This window comes from Grus americana, chromosome 3 (genome assembly GCF_028858705.1).
Source record: "Grus americana isolate bGruAme1 chromosome 3, bGruAme1.mat, whole genome shotgun sequence".
NCBI classification, from domain to species: domain Eukaryota; kingdom Metazoa; phylum Chordata; class Aves; order Gruiformes; family Gruidae; genus Grus; species Grus americana.
Genome location: NC_072854.1, coordinates 29,535,007 through 29,555,243, shown reverse-complemented (window position 1 = coordinate 29,555,243; position 20,237 = coordinate 29,535,007). Strand labels below are relative to the sequence as shown.

At 37.3% G+C, this 20,237-nt stretch overlaps 1 protein-coding gene across 1 annotated transcript in view; it reads left to right on the top strand.

The window, feature by feature from the left end:
- EYS (eyes shut homolog) overlaps positions 1-20,237 on the top strand; it is a 916,770-nt gene that overhangs the window by 752,194 nt on the left and 144,339 nt on the right. The window contains exon 39 of the mRNA XM_054819879.1: positions 4,950-5,103. Within this exon, the coding sequence (XP_054675854.1) occupies positions 4,950-5,103 (154 nt within the window). The remainder of the gene's footprint in view (positions 1-4,949; positions 5,104-20,237) is intronic.

Below are 20,237 nucleotides of genomic sequence, written 5' to 3'. Positions count from 1 at the left end.
CTAAAGAGTAACTGTTGTTTGCAGAGGCTGCCAAGAGATAGACTGTCTGTTAAAAACATGGGGAAAGAGATAGAATGTGATTTACAGAAAATGACTACATATGTCAGAGGCAAAAAAACTAATCCAAGAAGAACTGGTTTGCACATAATTTTTAATAGATTATAAACCATCATATGATTTAATACAAAGACAAATGTACTTACCTTCTTAATAATGATGTTTTTCCTAATTATTTTCATTATTTAAGAAGCATACAAATGGTAACAGTCAATGGACTACAAATGTCTGGAAATTTTTCAGTTACCTTATCTTTAAATTGTGCAGAATGTGAGGAGATTTCTCTTTAAATGTGTCATGAGAAAAAGTTTGAAAATATACACAATTATTACGTTTGTGCCAATAAAGTTTAGCCATCATTTGAGAAATATTTCTTTGTTGAATACAGTATACATTCTTACAATTTTTTACTCTATTCCTTATTGATTTTAGTTTTTTGCATGATTTAATTTCATCAACATGTCAAAGCAAATTGTGATATTTAGCCACTAAGCAAAATAAATTGCAAGTGGTCATAAAAAACTGATACAGTTATAAAGTTTTACTTCATCATTTTCACTTTTAACAGAGTCAGCATTATGCTGTTCAGAATCCCTTCAAGGACAGATTGTTTAACTTCTACTATATATGGTAGTCTATAACTTCTGACAATTGGATTTCAGATATCACAGCCCATGTTGATAGCATTCCTTAAGGACACTAGCTCCTCTTTCATAAGTTGTGCTCATAAATTATTTTCCTGTGCTCTCAGAAGCTGTGTTCCCTAGACCTGCCCATATCCTCCTTACCCTGCTAAAACTAAAGATGGACCTTTCAGGCAATTCAGTCATAGCCTATTTGTCTGATATTTCAGCTGGCATTCTCAAGCAGAGCATTTCACAGTATCCTTCCTCTGTGTCCAAATCTGTTTTTGCCTAGTAAAGCTTCATCCCATAACTTAATGGGAATTTAAATCTCTAGATAGGCAACCATTCGAGCTCGCTTGCCATCATACCGATGTACAAAAGTAGCCTTCTGGCTTGCAGTTTCCTGACAAAGAATGATTGCTGAGGTCTGATTTCTTTGACCTGATCTCCTCACATAATCTCTGCTAAGGTCAATACAAGTTACCTCTAATACCTAACAAGATTTTTTACTCAGATGTTTCCTGATCTCTGTTCCCAGAACCTGTCTATTTAGCTTAAGACTCAGGCTTTTCCTGTGAAGGCAACTTCCCAACATATACGCTACATATACATACCATATATGCTCTTTTACATTGCCAGAATAAAATTCTTCAGAGGGACTCTCTGCCTCCTCATGTTCACTGTAGAAAGATTTAAAGGACTGTCCTTTCAAAGGATCTCATATCATCTAGCAGATAATATGAAGAATGCTATCAGTCACATGTAAGTGTGACTTACAGGTGCTCCCTAGACTAAAGTTCAAGCAGTAACACTGAGGTTTCAAGGACTAATGCTACCTCTAGGGGAGCAGTCCCAAAGTTTTTACTTTACTAGTAATAATGAAGGCCTTCTTCCAAGTCTTCTCTAGTGAGCAATGTGAAGGGACAGATGGAGTCACTGGGAGAACAGAAATAAGCTATTCATATGTAACTTCACTTCTTGAAGACATGTTGTCAATATATACATTCACAACCTTCCCGCACTTCATTGTCTCTGAATTCAATGTAACTTACAGCTTGACTTATTGATAGAAATTAAAAATGCCTGGAATGGCATGTGCAGGGAGGGGAGAAAAAGGTAAGGAAACAGATGATGCAAGATATGCGTATATGATTTATGCTATGGTTAAAAAGCAGTGACTTTTTTAACAGTGATAGTGCAATACATTTTGAAAGACAATTTTCAAACTACTGTAGAAGGAAGTCATAAAAGCCAAAGGCATAAAATCCAGTCAAATTAAAGTAGCTTTGGAGTTAATTATGTATTCAGAATACAAAATATGTCCAAGCATAAAAGACTTTCAGTAGGTCATCAGGATTTGTAATGGTCTGAAGAAACCCTGTGTGACTAGAAAGAAGGGAGTTTACACTGAGTTGTTTCTGCTACAAACTAAACAAAAGCAAATGATCAGGAAGTTGCAAGCATCTGTTGCCTCTCTCTATTTGCTAAAATATATTATCTTTTTGTTTTGTCCTCCAAATTAAAGTTTCTCTTTACAAATTAATAGGTTTTCCAGCAAGGAGCTCTCCCAAGTGCACCCACATTCTTTGTACCTTTCTCAATAAAAATGTTAAGGGATGTTCTCAGCTGTGGCCACCTCCAGCAGCTCCAGTCTCAGGCGTCCCTCCTGCTCAGCCACTGGAACACAGCTCAGAGAGCCAGGATCTCCATCCCAGGCTGAGGGACATGGCTGCTGCTTTCTCATGTGGAGGTTAAACCACGTGAAGTTAAGCACCTATCCCAGAAACACATAAACACGTGCTCCCATGCAGACACACAGAGAACATAACACAGTTGGCTACACAGGCTGCCACAGGCAAGGCACTGCCTGCAACAGCACCCGCCCAGAGGACTCACATAAAACATGACTGTAGAAAGCCAAGTCCTCTCCTCCTCTCTGGCTGGTAGAGATAGAAGTTCACTAGTGAAGGCACACACATGACTCTTGCTAGATTCACAAGCACATGGACATTTATGGATCCCCCCAAGTACCAGCACAGTCCCATGTGTCCATCTGATACCCCTGCCCTGAGCACTCCACACTCAGTAGTCCCCCAAATACTAGCATGGACCTTCTACCTATCTGATACCCGTGCCTGGACCTGGGGCCTCCTACTCGCAGGTAGTACATCTTGAAGTTTACTAGTGAATACACTCACCTCCACCCAGAAGCTGGCACCAGGCACACGGGCTGGGACCCGTGGTCCTACTCCAGCCACTGGCACTGAGTCCCTTGCTCATTTCACTCACACCAGTCACTCCCAGTGAGCAGCAGTTAAGACGCTCACCCACACCAGCAGCTGGCACTGAGACCCTCACCGGCTGCAGTTGCTGGAACCATAGGCCCAGAGGTGCCTACACCCTTGGTCTGACTCCTGTTGCTGGCCCCAAATCTACTGACACCTCTCATCAATTACCGGCACCAAGTCCTTGCAGCCCCCCTGCACACACACCCACACACAAACACACGTATCCTGGTCTCTGCTAGTAGCTGGTTTTTGGGACATACAACATTACCACCCCAGTGGTTGGTAGCTGAGACCCCCCCATCTGCTCTGGTCCCTGGCACTGAGAGTCCCACTGGTTCCATTAGCTGATCCCACAGGCTGGGGTGCCTACACCCCTGGTCTGACTCCAGTAGCTGGCACCAAACCCACTCACACTGATCCCCCCAGTAGCTCCACCAGCACAGCCTTCCCCCAGTATCCCAGACCCCTGGATTTGCACCCTTCTTAGTTGCAAAGTCCATGTTGGCACTCTGAAGTGACATCTGAAGTTTCCTGATAGGCCATCCATTAGTGTGACTGACAAGACTATTTCCTTGTCATTGTTTCTGTTGCTGGTTTTTTGTCACATCTGTTTTGCTTATTGCTTTCCTCTTTTCCTTATCATCCCATTTTTACAGGGTCCTCGATCAGATAATCTTACTGAAATAAGCATTCCCACACTCACATGCCCATACCAGTTAGTGTAATCACCAGGTTTCGTTCTTGCTAATATCTCTGTTGGTCAGATTCGTGCCTCTGCACATTTTGCTTTCCCCCTTTTCCTTATTATCCCATTTGATAAGGTTGTTAATCAGATAAGCAAATGCTCTCTCCTACCACAAACCCTTGTAAAAAGTTTATTTGTATGATGTATGTGTTATATATTTTTTCTCAACTCAGCTACAGACAACAGATCGGAGATGGATAGGATGGATGGAGGGATAGGATAGGAGAACTCAAGGTTCCATGTTGTCAAACATTATGATTCTGGAAGTTAAGAACATAGTAATCTTATGCTCAAATACTGCTGAAGAAATATATGCAGAAAATTCAATTTCATGACCTAGCTATTGAGTCTGTTTTACTTCATTAAATATAGTAAAATAAAGTGCAAAAACCAGATTAACATTATATCAGTTTGTCTTAAAGGGAAATAAAAATCCTAAACAGGAACTGTGTCTTACATTCTATGAGAGGTTAAACAGTTAAATTCCAAGGGCAAATTAATAAAAAAATACTCATCCAAAATAATTTGCAATTGTAGGTGTCTGTTCTTTTTTCGATGAACCATGTGCCATTCATCATTTAAATAGAAATATTTTGCTGTCATATTTACAATATAGTATTTAGTGGAAGTGAACAAAGAATGAAAGATTTTTTAAAAAATATCTTTAAATATTCTTTTATTCTTAGTTTGAACTGTGCAAGTAACACAGTATGTCTGATGTTTTGTAGATAATTATTCTTCTCATGAAGTCTGAAATGTGTCATTAATTAGGAAAGGTGGACAGTTCATCTTTACAGAGATTATAAGAAAGAGATGTTCTCTTATAATTTTTGTTTTCTATAATATGGTTGAAAAGTTGAATGAAATAGTAAATCATGATATAGTATTTTTGTGATTTGTTTTATCATCACCTTTGTCACCTTAATGATACTGTTGATATAAATAAATGTTCACCTTCAATTAATGTAAAGATTTCCATAGGGTTTATGCAACTACAGTGGTATAAAAGTAAATTTTGTCTCTTGGTTATTTTCTTTTACTTTGACCTCTTACCTGCTGTTGATACAGAGTCTAATTTTATTCTCACACTCAAGCAAAGTCTTGTATATGGATAGAAGACTTCTCAATGTCACATAGACATTATGACTGGCAATGGCATTCCAGTAGTGTGGAATATTTTTGGAAGGTCTATACTTTCAGAGGTGTGACTATCTCCATTTTTTGTTTTCACAGCTAGTGAAAGGAATTTTGGAGAACAGTTTCTTCACTTGTATCTTGTGGAGGGAAGACCAACAGTTCGATTCAGCTGTGGAAACTCTCAGAACATTCTGACTATATCCATCAATCAATCCATTAGCAAGGGTATACTCATCCCTATCACAATAAGGTAAGAACTTACCACTGTGTTACACTAACGAGTCATATATATTGACCAATAAAGTGTGACTTCACTTTTTTTTTTACAATAAAAAGACAAGTCATTGGAAAGCAAAATTGTATGCATATTTGGAAACCTTTTTCATAAGGTAGTGTCCTTGATTGAAAATACATTTTAGTTCATACAGATTAGTTCAGGTCTTTGTAGAACTTACAAATCGTTCAAACTCCAGACACTTTTACAGATACAGATGAAGTCAGTTTGAGAACTGAAACAATTTAAAAATAACATTGGAGGTTACAAATTGGTAGCTCATAATTTATGCTTATTAATTTACACATTGAATAAATTAAATTTGTCATCAGAATTCTAGTGCTAAATATAGGACTAATTTATTGTTTAATTTGAAGATGAAAAATTAAAAATGGGCATGCTAACATCTCACAATGCAGTAAGCTGTCATATTTACATATGCAATTGTACTGTCAGCAGTATACAATGGTGTCATTTTTCATCTAGTACACACAATAGTTCACAGAATGGTTAACTTATCATTTTGGAAAATGTAATGGTATCAGGCCTTGATAATGGGTTAACTCTTTTCCACTCATGGAATTCCATATGTGCAAATTAGGAAAAAGGTAGGAATGAAATAACATAGATGTTACGTTAAATTTATACTAGTAACATTAAAATAATGGTAAAGTATTTAATGTTTACTTTAAAAATATTTTAGAAATAATTCTGAACCCATATAAAATTTCAAGTTACTGTGATTAAGACATTATTTTATTTATTACATAGTTAAACTATGAGAGCTAATTGCTGCACCTGAACTGTAAGCATTTGTGATGTGAAGGAAGTTACTGCACAAGTTACTAAATTAAAGGCAGTTTTAGCTAGGACCATTTTTGTTGTTAGAGGATGGTATATGAAGGCGACCGCAAAAGTTTCCCTGAAACATGCACAACAGAGTTCTCAAAATTATCTTCTTGCTACCAAAAAAGGAAAATAAAAGTATCATTTGAATAATTTTGTATTTGCCTTCTGAACTGTTTCTGTATGATGTAAATGTTGTGAAATTCTGAAATGCTGCTCATGCCAGGAGGTTTGATGATCTCAGTATATACAGTAGGTTAGTATGGGGAGAATAGACTGTTTAGGCTTTTTTTGGTTAAATTTTATGCTCACCCCATAAACTTTACCATATTCTTTTGAAAACAAACTTGTTAGAATGTAAATATAAAACCTCTTTTCAATATATGGAAGGTTGAAAGGATATGCCATTTAAGAAATTATTTCATTTCCATCATATATTTCTTCTTAGCCACAAGTCTGTACATTAGTACTCTTATGCTCCATTTAAAACAGGTTTTTTTTTTCCTTTTATCCTGTATTAATATTAATGCCTAGTATTAAAGCCACATAGCATACATTCAAATCTAATTACTTGTTAGCTGGCAGTGTATTAATCTCTTTTATGATTTTTGTACAAATTGTAAATGTATATAAAATTTGCAAAGAAAATTCTATCCCTTCCTCTCCTTATGAGCCAGCAGATAAAGAATTTTTTTTCTTTTAGAAGATACTTGATAGAAGTATACAGCTCAATACTAACAAACAGTTCTAAGTTTGTTTTTTAATCTCAGAGACTACTTTTGTGTGAGACACTGGTCAGCTAATTGTCTGCAGCATATTAGCTGTGGTAGCATTGTCTCTGCTTCATAAGATTAAGACATTAAAATGCTGTACAGATTACAAAGCCTAATAATATCTTAGCAACAAATGCAGCTAAATGGCATTTAAAAAATTTATTCTAGTTATAGAGTTCAAGTTCACACTGAAAAAGAAATTTATTTCCCTCTTTTTTACCTTAAAATTAACACCTGTATATTTATGGCTTCATTCTCCATGTTGTTACACTAAAAAGTAATGTCTGTTCAATTTACACATCACCTTTGTTTACTGGAATTTATACTGCTATCTTTAAAACAGTGCCATACTAAATAACTTGCAAGGTGTGATTGTAGACTGTGACTGGTGGGGATTTACATGCATCTGAGTTTATGGGCTTGGCCTTCAAAATGACTAGTGATTATTCTTGTGAGTCCTTCTAAAATGTAGAGAAAGCAGTATATCCTTCACCAAAGAGCAATAAAATTGTAATCCTTCAGCAATCATCCTTAACCTCTGCCAAAGAAAAAAGCAAACTTGACAAGGCATTTGTGGCCCCCCAGGATCTTGTATCATAGGCTGTAAAATATGAATCCCTGACAAAACTGTTGATTTGTGTTCTCTTAGTGGCTGTTGAAGACAGATAATTCTTGTCTGTATGTTTTACCTGCAAAATTAATGAGGGTTTTTCCCTATAATGCAGGAAAAGAGACAAAGACTGGAATAAATATTTTTGTTACTGTTTGAAAATGCTCCAACTGGGAGACAATATTTCAGTTAAATTTGAATTTGAATAAGGCTATAAGATCATATTTGACAGATATTCTGGTTCTGGATGCAACTATGGTTCCAGTGGATAAATAGCATAATTAACATGACCAATAACATTTATAGAAGCAGATTTTAATCTTAAACTTTTTCTTTCTAAATCCACCATATACAGGAAGCTAAGATATCCCCATAGTTTACAGCTATTACTTTCTCTTAATTGTATGATTAGTTTCCTTAGATATGGCCATTTCTTTCAAACCTGATGAAGATCAAATGACTTTTAAATGTTCAGTCATTGTCTTTACGGTCCTTGTGAAATGACAGCTTTACAGAAAAAAAAAAAACCAATAAAACTCTAAACTTACTTTTTTTGCCTTGCCTAAAGGAACTAGAGACCTGTTTCAATCCAGTGTTATTTATTGTTTCCATTTATGTTTATAGTAGAATTATTTGATTGCTGGTTTTGAAAATGTGCATTCATTTGTGTTAACTTTTTGTGATTTTGTAATTGAGATAGTATTGATCTTTTCAGTTAAAGCTGTGAGCACATACTTGAGATGTATGTAGTTTGGATTGCTTTTATGGATTTGTTCCTTAAAATTATTCTCAGAACATTAGTTCAAACACATTTCATTCCATGTGTGGGTTCTGAAATGCATTTGCCTGATGCAAAATTTGCTTTACATTATTTGTGGTGAAAGTGATGTGACTGTCACTAGGACCAGATGGTGTTTCTTCAATTCAGTGGTGGAAGGAAAGTAACTTTAACAAGCAAGAGATTGAGATAATCAAGTCACCAGGATTTTGATTTTTCTAGACAGTGAGATGGATTTTATCTTTTAGAGTAGCAATACTGATTTTTTTTTAGACATCTTTACAATTTTCTTCTCTAAATGATATTTTTTTAAAATTATATTAAATTATATTAAAAAGTTTAGATTGTCTGTTCTAGACAGTGATGGGGGACACCGGATTCTTTTCTGTTTGGAAGACTCTAGGCAAGCATTAATTAAAATCTTGTCTGTATAGGATAGTGTGACTCTCTTCCATCTTATTTACTTGCAGAACTGTCAGAATTTTGCTCTGGAATTTAATGATCATAGTGCCCATTCCCACAGAGCTTTATCATTGTATTATGTACATTATTATTTTATGAGTCTTCCAAGTGAATGTATCAAATGTAGTTGTTTCCAGTTTTCTGTCACACTTTAATTAGTGGTATGGATGTAAGGATTTACTCGTGGCTGATAAGGGCATCTTTAGCTGTCCATAAGAGCATTTATTTGTTAAATAAATTATTAATTATTCAGTGAATGTCATTTGGCTAACTCTAGCCTAGACCATGCAGTTGTACAGAAACTGCCGGAGTTTATTTTTTCATCTTCATGCTTCAAAATCAGATGGCTCATTCTGAACTGTGAAAGTCCTAAACATGTTTTGGTACCTCCACATGGAAACTTTGGCAAGACATAATGTACTGAGTGCAAACTACACGATTATTTTATCAGTGTCCATGTTTTTACCTATACTTCCACTTCTTCCTTTTCCACAGAAGAGACAGTTGTTTGAAGTGATCTTACAATGGTTTTTATTGCATGTGCATTCTGAAAATGTGTTTTTAAAAAGAATATGTAAATCACCAACCATATAATCTGTTGACTCATTTTGAGTCATGGGCTTTACCTATTTCATGTCATCATTACAGAGATATATATGTTTTCATATTAGTGCATATTTTTAAGTCATCATCTTATTAGTATTTACAGGTGCCAGGTGCTCTGCATAGTGTGAAAGTATTACTGAAAATTACATTAAATCAGTAAACCAAACAAATATTAATTGTCTGAGGTTTTGCTATTACTAGTTACCTAGGAATACAGCATTTTTTTTCTTTGACAAATTGGAAACAACTGAGCAGCTCTTTGTAAATGTCAGTGGCTTTGTATCTGGAGCAGGTATATAGTATAGCCTAAATTCATGATGTGTGGAAGGCATTTTGCTGTCTTCAGATACTCCTAAGCTTCATACTTGCAATATTGAGTTGCAACATAGTCAATTATGTGATGAATGAGAAATAGAAAGGTGTTCTGGTAGATAACTTGAGCCAACTTGATGTAATATTATCATCATCTTCTCACACCTCCACTTTCCAAAATTCTTTGAAGGTTAAGAGTGAAAGCGGTCTGGGAGAGATGTAAGAATCGTTATTCTATCATATGAATTTATAAATTGATAAATAAAACACATTTATATGTGGTTTTGAAATGGAATATCTCACATACTGTACATTTTAATTTTGAATTTTAAGCCAACGTATACATGAATCACATGCACATGGATGTTGTGTTGTATAAAACTGGAAATGCTGTAGGACACTGAGTAGTTTTAATAAATTCTGAATTAAATTTGGAATTACTTTTCAAAGGACTGTATATACAACTATACATATTTATATTTACTGCATTTTCTATAGAAATTGAAAATCATGATTACTCAGCATAAGCCTTAGTGGGACAGAACCTAAAAATGGCTTTCATAAAGATGATTTTCCACTGAAATTATCTACAGATGATGATGATTTATCAGGCCTTGTAAAAACAGCAGTGGACTCAATTCAGTTTGCAATGTATATCTATTTCATAAAATAATTATCACATTTGCTGCTATAAGGTAGGAAGGTTTGTTCAATGTATGCCTGTGTAACGTTTCTTCTCTGAAAACCTTAATTCCAGTTCCATCAGTCCAGCTGTTACAGTTTTATGTAGGTAAATCATTACATCTGTTATTCAGTCTGAAAAAGAGTACATAATACATGCATTACATCAAACTACTGCATATAAATTCTTGCATATGCAATTAAACTTGACCGTTTGATGGAACATTAGAATCAACCAGTTAAAATATTCTGTGTGGCCTGCTAGCTGAAATAACTCAAATAAGAGAATGGATTCTCATAAGAGTATAGAAAAGAATCCTTTTTGTTTTCCTTTCAATTTCAGATTTTGTGAACAGAAGGTTCAGTGTGTTTAGAAACATATGTCACTTTCTAAAACATTTTTTTTTGTTTTCATTCAGCAACAGTATTCAGTATTTCATCAGTGATCCATCAAAGCCAACAAAGCAACTGCTATGGATATTCAAGCTCATTAGCTACTGACTTGAAGAGCAGATGTTTGAATTCCTGTACCCTTCATGCTCTGTCTTAGACTAGGTCTTCTTAAATTAACTGACCTTACAGGAATATCTCAAGAATCACAGAATCACATGATTGTTTAGGTTGGAAGTAACCTCTTGAGATCATCCTGTCCAACACTCCTGCTCAAGCAGGGTCGCATAGAGCATGTAGGATCATGTCCAGTCAGGTTTTGAACATCTCAAAGAGACTCCAGTTCCTTACTCATCTCTGTGGCCCTTTTGCTGAACTTGCTCCTGTAAGTCTGTATCTTTCTTGTACTGGGGAGCCCAGAACTGGATATAGCACTCCAGATGTGGTCTCACCAGTGCAGAAGAGAGGGGGGAAATTACCTCCTTTGACCTGAAGGACAGTTTTGCCAGTAAAGGCTGAGGTAGAGAAGGCACTGAATATCTCAGCCTTTTCCAGGTCCTTTGTCAGCAGATCCCCTTCCCAGTTCAGCAGTGAGCTCACATTTTCCTAAATCTTCCCTTTGCTGCTGATGTTCCTGTAGAATTGAATCCTTTCTTGTTGCACTGCAATGTCACTTGCTATAGTAAAATACAGGTCAGCCTTGACTTTCCTAATCCTATCCTTGCAAAATCAGGCAGCAACTCTATACTCCTCCTGGATCACCTGCCCGCACTTCTGCACCTTACCCACTTCCTTCTTATGTCTGAGTTCAATTACAAGCTCCTTGTTCACCTATGCAGGCCTCCTGCCACATTTGCTTGATTTCCTACTTGTTGGGATGGACTTTTCTTGATAGGACCACCTATCATAGGAATATCAACTAGGTCTCCCAGACCACTCTTCTCTCCAAGGCTATATATCGTGGGTTTCTTCCAAGCAGATCCCTGAAGAGACCAAAGTCTGTTCTCCGACATTCAGGGTTGCACTCCTGCTTTTTGCTTTGCTGCCTACTCTTAGGATCCTGGATTCTACCATCTCATGGTCACTGCAGCCAAGGCTGCTTCTGACTTTCACGCTTCCAACCAGTTCTTCCTTGTTTGTAAGTATGAGATCCAGTAGAGCACCTGCACTTATTGGCTCCTTGATCACCTGTGCCATGAGATTGTCAATGCACTCTAGAAATCTCCCAGATGGGCTGAGCCCTGCTGTATTGTCCTTCCAACAGATACCCAGGTGGTTAATAACTCTGATTCTAGTCTGAAAATTCTGTCAAAAACTTTTGCATCTCTGTCTTAATTGGGTCATGACCAGATTGATTGATTCATTCTGTTATGAAAGAACTGTAGATCCCATTGGATTTGGTGATTTTTGTCTCCTCAACATGGGCAAAGCCTAGTGGAATACACATACTAAGTTATATTTCTATGGTAAATGCTTGGAGACTACTGTCCTATTAGTTCCATACAGTACATAGTGACTTAAAATTCTCTTTTTTTTTTTTTTTTTTAATGCAGTTATCCTCAACATAGATAATTCACTGAGCTTTTTATGGCAGTTATGTTAAGGGGAGGGCAGAAGTGCAGTATGCTTTGGCCATGATTTTTTTTTCTTTTCCCTTGAACAATCACTTCTGTTGCTAGGTGTGAGTTTTCTTCAGTCTCTTTCAAATACATTCATATCAATATAAATTTTTAAATGTGAACTGCAGCAACAGTTCAGTAATACTGAGCAGCACTGTCAGCTGCCTTCCCTGAAGTGGCAAGCATCCAGAGCTCTTCTCACAGTTGTGGTGATCAACACCCTCCATTATACGGAGCTGGACTCTGAGCCACACATGGAATACTACGACCTATCTGAAACCACAGAGGCAGCAGAAGAAAGGCAAAGTATATTTACTGTATTTCAAAGTTAAAGATATTGAAAAAATATGAGGCTGTTGATTACTTATGTTATTTAAGAAAAATTCTAATGAGTCATATTCACTTCATCTAACCTTACCTGCTTTCAACTTAGGTATCTAGTCTAAATGAGTTTTTCTTTATAACTGTGTGGGTTTATGGCAAAAATTAAAAATTTGTACAGTACTCAGACTCTTACTGCTCACTAGGCCTTTTTGCCATTCAGCTGAAAGTTGGCAACTTGTCTTTAAGTTACCTACCTCCATTGAAATATAGAGGTCAATGTTTAAATTATGAACATTCTGAAAAGATAAAAGAACAGGCTAGCAAAACAAAATTTATTTGTTTCTCACAATCTTTTTTCCCAGTCATAACCTCTTCTTTCTGTTGCAATTACTGCAACTTCAAATCTACTTGAAAATTCAAGGTTCTGATGTTGTGAGCCTTACCGATAAAAGCAATACATTTCATAAATGTCTGTAGTACCATTAAAAATAATGGTGCAAACAGTGACAAAGGGATTTGAATTTTAAACAAATTTCTCTTTCTTAAGTCATGTTAGTATGGCGCAGCTTCCAATCTCCTGTTGAACACGGAATTTTAAAATTAGATTTTGTTGGTAATTTTTTGTAATCAAATTTTATGTCAAATCTGGCATTCTGTTAAATTAAATTCTGTCTGGGGGCAAATGCTGACTTTTAACTCAAAAAGATGCTCTGAACTTGAGTTTGAAAGTGACATAGTAGATTCTTGTCTGCCCTTCAGTGTCCTAAAAAAAAGAGGGTATAATTTAACCTCTATTCCTCAAGGTATAATCCAACAGAATTTAAACTTTTTACTTGATGGAATCAGAGATGCTACAGATGACTGTATTCCCTAGAAGAAACAAGGATAGCTCTTATTTTTATCTATATTATTATCTGTTTTAAGAATTACAGAATCATAGAATCTATGATTCTATATTATTATCTGTTTTAAGAATGTAACATACTTCATTTGGACTACCAGCGGTGCTAGAGGCTATTTATATTTATAAGTATGTTCAACTTAGCATAATAAAGCAAAATCAGGTAACACAAAAACCCTGGTAACCCCATGGCAGGGGGGTTGGAACTAGATGATCTTTGAGGTGTCTTCCAACCCAAACCATTCTATCATTCTATGATTCCATGAAAAAAATCATAGTAACTTTCACAGTAGTTTATTTTGAATTGCATTTACCTTTGTAGGATGAAGTAACTCATTGTGGGTGCATTAAGAGGAGTGTGGCCAGCAGGTCAAGGAAGGTCCCCTCTACTCTACCCTCATGAGGCCACATCTGGAGCACTGTGTCCAGTTCTGGGCTGCCCAGTTCAAGAGAGACAGGGAACTACTGGAGAGACTCCAGCAGAGGGCTGCAAAGATGATTAGGGGACTTGAACGTCTCTCATATGAGGAAAGGCTGAGAGAGCTGGGTCTGTTTAGCCTGGAGAAGAGAAGACTGAGAGGGGATCTGATCAATGCTTATAAATATCTAAAGGGTGGATGTCAAGAGGATGGTCCCAGATTCTTTTCAGTGATGCCCAGCGACAGAACAAGGGGCCATGGGCACAAACTGGAACACAGGCAGTTCCATCTCAACATGAGGAAAAACTTCACTTTGAGGGTGACCGAGCACTGGAACAGGCTGCCCAGAGAGGTTGTTGAGTCTCCTTCTCTGGAGATATTCAAAGCCTGCATGGACGCCATCCTGTGCAACCTGCTCTAGGTGATCCTGCTTTAGCAGGGACGTTGGACTAGATGATCTCCAGAGGTCCCTTCCAACCCCTGCTGTTCTGTGAGTCTGTGATTCTGTGATCCTAAAAGAAGAGAAGGCTAGTAAATCCTGTGTCATTTAGAGACTTTTAGCGTACCAATGTATCATTTGAAAAATAGCACAATAAATTAATTCTACCAATCGGTGGTTTTGTTTGCACAAGTATAGTATCCCAGGAATAGATTTATTTATAGTGTACATATATGCATACTTTATGTGAAGAAAGACTGTTGTGAGCTCCTTTCTTCAAGCCTGTGACTACTGGTGATGTTTGACTTCAATAAAATTGTTCCACTTCCTAGACAATATTTATATTGAAAATAGAGATATATTTTTGTTTCTTATTTTGCAATGTTATTTTGTTTGTCTGCAGGCATAACTGTCTCATAACTATGTAAAATAATTATTCATTCACCACAAAGACTTGAAGATTTAACTTTTCACTAATGTACAAGAAATACAAATAAGTTTTTATGATGGTGAGCAAAAAAGAAATACTTCTGAAGCCACTTCTGTCTTGTCAATCTTTATATTTTGTATACTGACTGTCCCAGTGAGAGTACCTGTATAGCCTAGTGGTAGAATGTAAGGGGTTTTTTAATATTTCCAGTGGTTAAGGTGCATTCCTGGCCAATAATTTTGTTACATTTCCACCATTCTTCATCTCTAAAGTAGAGGACTACACTTGAAAATAATAATGAAGGTTGATACTCTCAGTTTTGACCACTATTTTTATTATGTCCTTTTTTCCTCAAACATTTCAGTAATACCTCATACCCTGCATTTCACTGCTGTCAATTATCGATTGTAAAGAAATACCAAGTGGTTCAAGACAGGATATTTTCTTTGTATTTTCCTAACAGAAATGAAATGGTAGAAGGAATAGGACTAATGAGGGATGCTTACAAACTTTGTCTTATCAATATTCACATATTTAAACAAGATCAGATATTTAATGACTGTGGTAATATCTAAGGCATGTTCAGTATTTCATTGTTACAAATATGTTGGTACTTAGATATGTGAATAGACTGTTAGTTTTTCATGCTATAACCTTCACAAAGCATGGTTAAAGTATTCTGTAATTCAGCACATCCAAACACCTTCCTGTTTAGCAGCCCCTCTTGTCAAAAGTGACATAAATAATAGCTAGTGTAATTTTCAGAATCAAGAATAACCAGAAAATCTCATTTTCCAAAGAAAGCTCTAGGATTAATAATCACATTAAAAAAGAAACAGTTTCAATGCACTGTTGATAATTGCAATAGTTATTTATTACTTTCTTAGTCACTGATGTTCCTAATAGCAGTTACTAGTTTTGTGATTTTACTCAAGCTCTGTATCACAATTTACTGGGTCTCCTATAGACAATGAGCTGCGGATTCACCAGAATTAAGGTATACATTATAAAACATAATGAATGCACATTTCATTACCTTTTATTTTTATATTTGGCTTTGTGTTACGATTTTAAAATTCCAAGTTTTGAAGAATCTCTGTATTTCTGCAAGGAAAATATACAAGATTAAGGTTCTAATAGTCTGTATAGCCTAATTCCCATTTTTTTAATAGATCTACTTTGATTTGCCTTTCAGCAATGTTACAGCTAAAGCATTTGTAAGTGTACTTTTTATTATATCATTGGAATTCTAAACTGCATTTAACCTAAATTTCCAGAATTTTGCTAAGCTCTTTGGAACTCTCCCTTGATCTATTAAAGGAGACACTGCTTTAATGGTGCACACTGATCCTTTCAAGTGTGCCCTAGTCCTTTTTTTAATGTGTGCTGTATAAAGCATTGTATTCCAAGCACTGTTGATGTGATTGCTTACTCACTGCAGTTTAGATAGATAGATAGTTTCTGCTCCGTGATCTCACGTGATTCACTTTTTTGACTTCTTGTGGCTCGGTGAGACTGGGTGAAACAGATAGTAAAGATTTCAAAATACTTGGCTGTTCCCCCTGTTCCAGGGAAGAAGCAGGATGCAGAGCCCTTCTGATCTGCTTGGAAGGAAGAAGAGTTCTTTCACATACGTGATAGTACAAAGGGATTTCAGTACTGCTGAAGTCACTAGGTATTCTACATGAAACAATGCAGATGCCTGCGATTTGAAGGAAAAAGGAGTCACTGGATTACAGAGGGAATAATAAAATTCAAGATAATCTGATATATTGAAAAATATTTTTTCAGTATTGTTCAATATTTTGATAGTTTCAATTTTTTTTTTTATTTATTCCTGAAGTATATAGAATTCTGTAAAATTCATTAGCTCATTACCTGGTCACCCAGTGCTTTACACAGAGGACTTCTCAGATGACTGGTTAGTTTGGCACAGCACGTGGAATTATAACAATAGAGTATATTGCCAAGTAGCTTCTGAAGGTGTCATGTTTTCTTCCTAAGAAGTGAGACAATAGTAAATGTTTACATTGTTGAATATTTGTTGAGTTCTGAAGAGCTAAACCAAAAAAAAAATCTGTGAAGGCAAAGCAATTTTTTAAAATTCTCTTCCTCAAGCCTGTTGTTGCCTAAGTGGAAGATCAATACAGAAATAAAATTGGTTCAGTGTGCTTGTTAAAGTTCGTAATTCTCTACAGAATTACTTTAGCTGAAAGCAATAGGAAGTGCTCTGTGGATATTGAAAATCAGTAAAAATTAAAAAACACTAGGCAGATAGCCTTTGCATGAGTGTCCAAAAATGAGAGTGGTGGACAGAAAGCGAAGAAAATGTATTTCCCAGGAAGCGAGTCTGGCTCTCTGATACACCTCATGAGCACCAGTAGTGGTAGAGGAATCAGAGGGCAGGGCTCCACAAACAACAGAACAGGCAGTGAAGTGCCGCAGTCCAGACTGCTGCAGGGTTAGCTGAATTTTCTCCTCTGTGCTGAGGAGAAGGGAGCAGTTCTTCTTAGCCTAGGTGATCAGCTTCTATCTCAGCAGCAAACTTCCTACGTGGTTTTAAAGAGTTTGGTTAATCTTAGCTTGTTACTTAGTTTGCACAGCTCTAAAGTGGGACTAGTACTTACCTACCTCAAAAAGATGTTCAAAAGATTAAATGTTCCGAGGTCAAGTAAAGTATTTAAACAGATTAAAAAAATGTGGCATTGAGATCCTGGTGCATGACCCATATTTTGTACTATGCTTATTCCAGCTCTATGACTCAAAATCATCACAGGACCTCAGGTATACTAACTTGGGATCTCTATTTCATATAGTTCATTGCAAATCCTTTTTTCATGGGGGATGAGGGAAGGAAGAAACAGCAACGGTTATTCTATTTTATTTTAATTGCTATAACCTTACTTTTTCTAACTTCTTGCATTCTAAATAAATTTCAGGTAGATATTTAATATATAGTTTGCACATATCCAGAGAAGAAGGAACAAGACAGGACATCAGACAGCTGATTGTTTCAAGACTAGTCAGTTTACATACTAGCAGTAAGAAAAGTTGGTGCTGCAAATTGGATCACTTGATTAAAGAGAGTATTGAATAAAATTTACACATACATTTGTTAAATAGTTCTCCTTAGTAGTCAGGTGAGAGAAAGACATGTGAGTTGCATCTTTCTGAAAGTCTGGAAGAAACTCATTTAAGGAACACAACCAAGGAAGAAAAGTATTTCTCTCCCTTTGACTGAAGTACATCAATTAGGTGATGAATTTGTACTCTGGAATGCAGTTAATTCAGGTGGCAAAACCTTTTTTATTCATCTCCACGACCTTGACTGTCCTAATTATCCTTTGCTTGTTCTTTGAAGCACACATTGACCTGGCTTTTTATTAGACCATTGTCGTGATTTAACCCCAGCCAGCAACTAAGCCCTGCGCAGCTGCTCACTCCCTCCCTCCCAGAGGGATGGGGAGAGAATCAGAAGAGTGAAAGTGAGAAAACTCATGGGTTGAGATGAAGACAGTTTAACAGATAAGGCAAAAGCTGTGCACGCAAGCAAAGCAAACCAAGGAATTCATTCACCACTTCCCGTCGGCAGGCAGGTGTTCAGCCATCTCCAGGAAAGCAGGGCTCCATCACATGTATTGGTTACTTGGGAAGACAAATGCCATCACTCTGAATGTGCCCCCAAATCCTTCTTCTTCCCCCAGCTTTATATACTGAGCATGACATCATATGGTATGGAATATCCCTTTGGTCATTTGGGGTCAGCTGTCCTGGCCGTGTCCCCTCCCAACTCCTTGTGCACCCCCAACCTCCTCACTGGTGGGGTCCTGTGAGAAGCAGCAAAGGCCTTGGCTCTGTGTAAGCACTGCTCAGCAATAACAAAAACATCCCGGTGTTATCAGCACTGTTTTCAGCACAAATCCAAAGCACAGCCCCATACTAGCTACTATGAAAAGAATTGACTCTATTCCAGCCAAAACCAGCACAACCATAAACTGTCCATGAAACTTTCTTCTTTGCTTGCTCACAGTTGTGTGCTGCTTGCCTTTTGTCCCACTATCTTTAGCTTTGTTGATCTATTTTTTATGTAGTTACTGATCCTGCTGTTACATCTGTGATCACCTTCATCCAAATATGCTTTGTCATTTTGTGACAGTTACTTGATCTTGTCCTTGACATAGCTGGAAATACAGAATTAAATAAAAATACACTTCGCTGAAGGCTGATTGCAGATGGAAATTTAAGCTGTGGGTAAATGTAGCAGAAACTAGAGGCCAGACACCTTCACCAGAAACAGGTTAGGTGTGCAGATTTGTGCTTGTGTTATATCATGGAGTTCAAAACAAATAAAGATATTTTAAAATAGCTAGGACTAGTTTTCAAAGGCATTGTTGTCATACTGGTACTGACAAGGTTGTACAATAAGACATGCAGGTTTTCAGCTAATAAATTTACATCCACATGTCAATAGCTTAATCTTTTAGCAAAGTGCATGAAAAGTTTATAGAAAGAAGCTGTACTGGCTGCAGGTGCCCAGGTGCTGGCAGTGGACACTGCAGGGCGGCCCCTGTGAGGAGAGGCCAGGGCTGCCCCATGCCGGACACAGCTGGTTCCAGCCGGCTCCAACCCACCCACTGCAGGACACAGTCAAGCCCCGCAGCCAAGGTGGGGGTGTCTTGGGGAAATGTATTTAAGGAAGGGTAAAACACCACATAGGCAGAATGAGGATTTGGGGGGGAAAAAGAACAACCCTGTGAGCACTAAGGCCATTGAAGAAGGAGGGGAGGAGGCACTCCAGGCGCTGGAGCAGAGATTCTTCTGCAACCTGTGTTGAAGGCCATGCCAGAGTACATAGCCACTCTGCAGCAGGTGGGTATTTCATGAAGGAACTGTGGCCCATGGAAAGCCCACACTGGAGCAGGGGAAAAGTGTGAGGAGGAAGGAGCAGCAAAGGGGAGCTGTTATGGACTGACTACAGCCCCTATTCCCCATGCCCCTCCTGCACTGCTTGGGGTAGGGAAATACAGGAGCTGGGAATGGAGTAAGGTTGAGCCTGGAAGAAAGGGGGTGAGGGAGAAGGTGGTTTAGTTTTTGGTTTTGTTTCTCACCACCCAGATCTATTTAACTGCCAATAAATGAAATTATTTTTCGCCACACCAAGTCTACTTTGCCTGTGATAGTAATTGGTAAGTGATCTTGCTGTCTTTATCTCGACCCAGGAGCTTTCTCATCTTACTCCCCTATCCCTGCTGTCACGTTGAGGAGGGGAGTGAGAGAGTGGCTGGGTGGGTATCTGGCAGCTGGCCAAGGTGAACCCACCACAGAAAGAACCCTAAAGTGATACAGAAAGTGATTTTTCTACATTCCTTGCATACATAGCTGTGCAGGCAAAACTTTGTAATGAAGATGTGACCTCTGTAGTTTATTTAAATTGTAACTGGCACTGCCTTGTGTTGGATAAGTTTTTATTCTTCTGTTGTTCAACAGAAGGTAAAGCTGAACATATTGTAGAATTCTTGT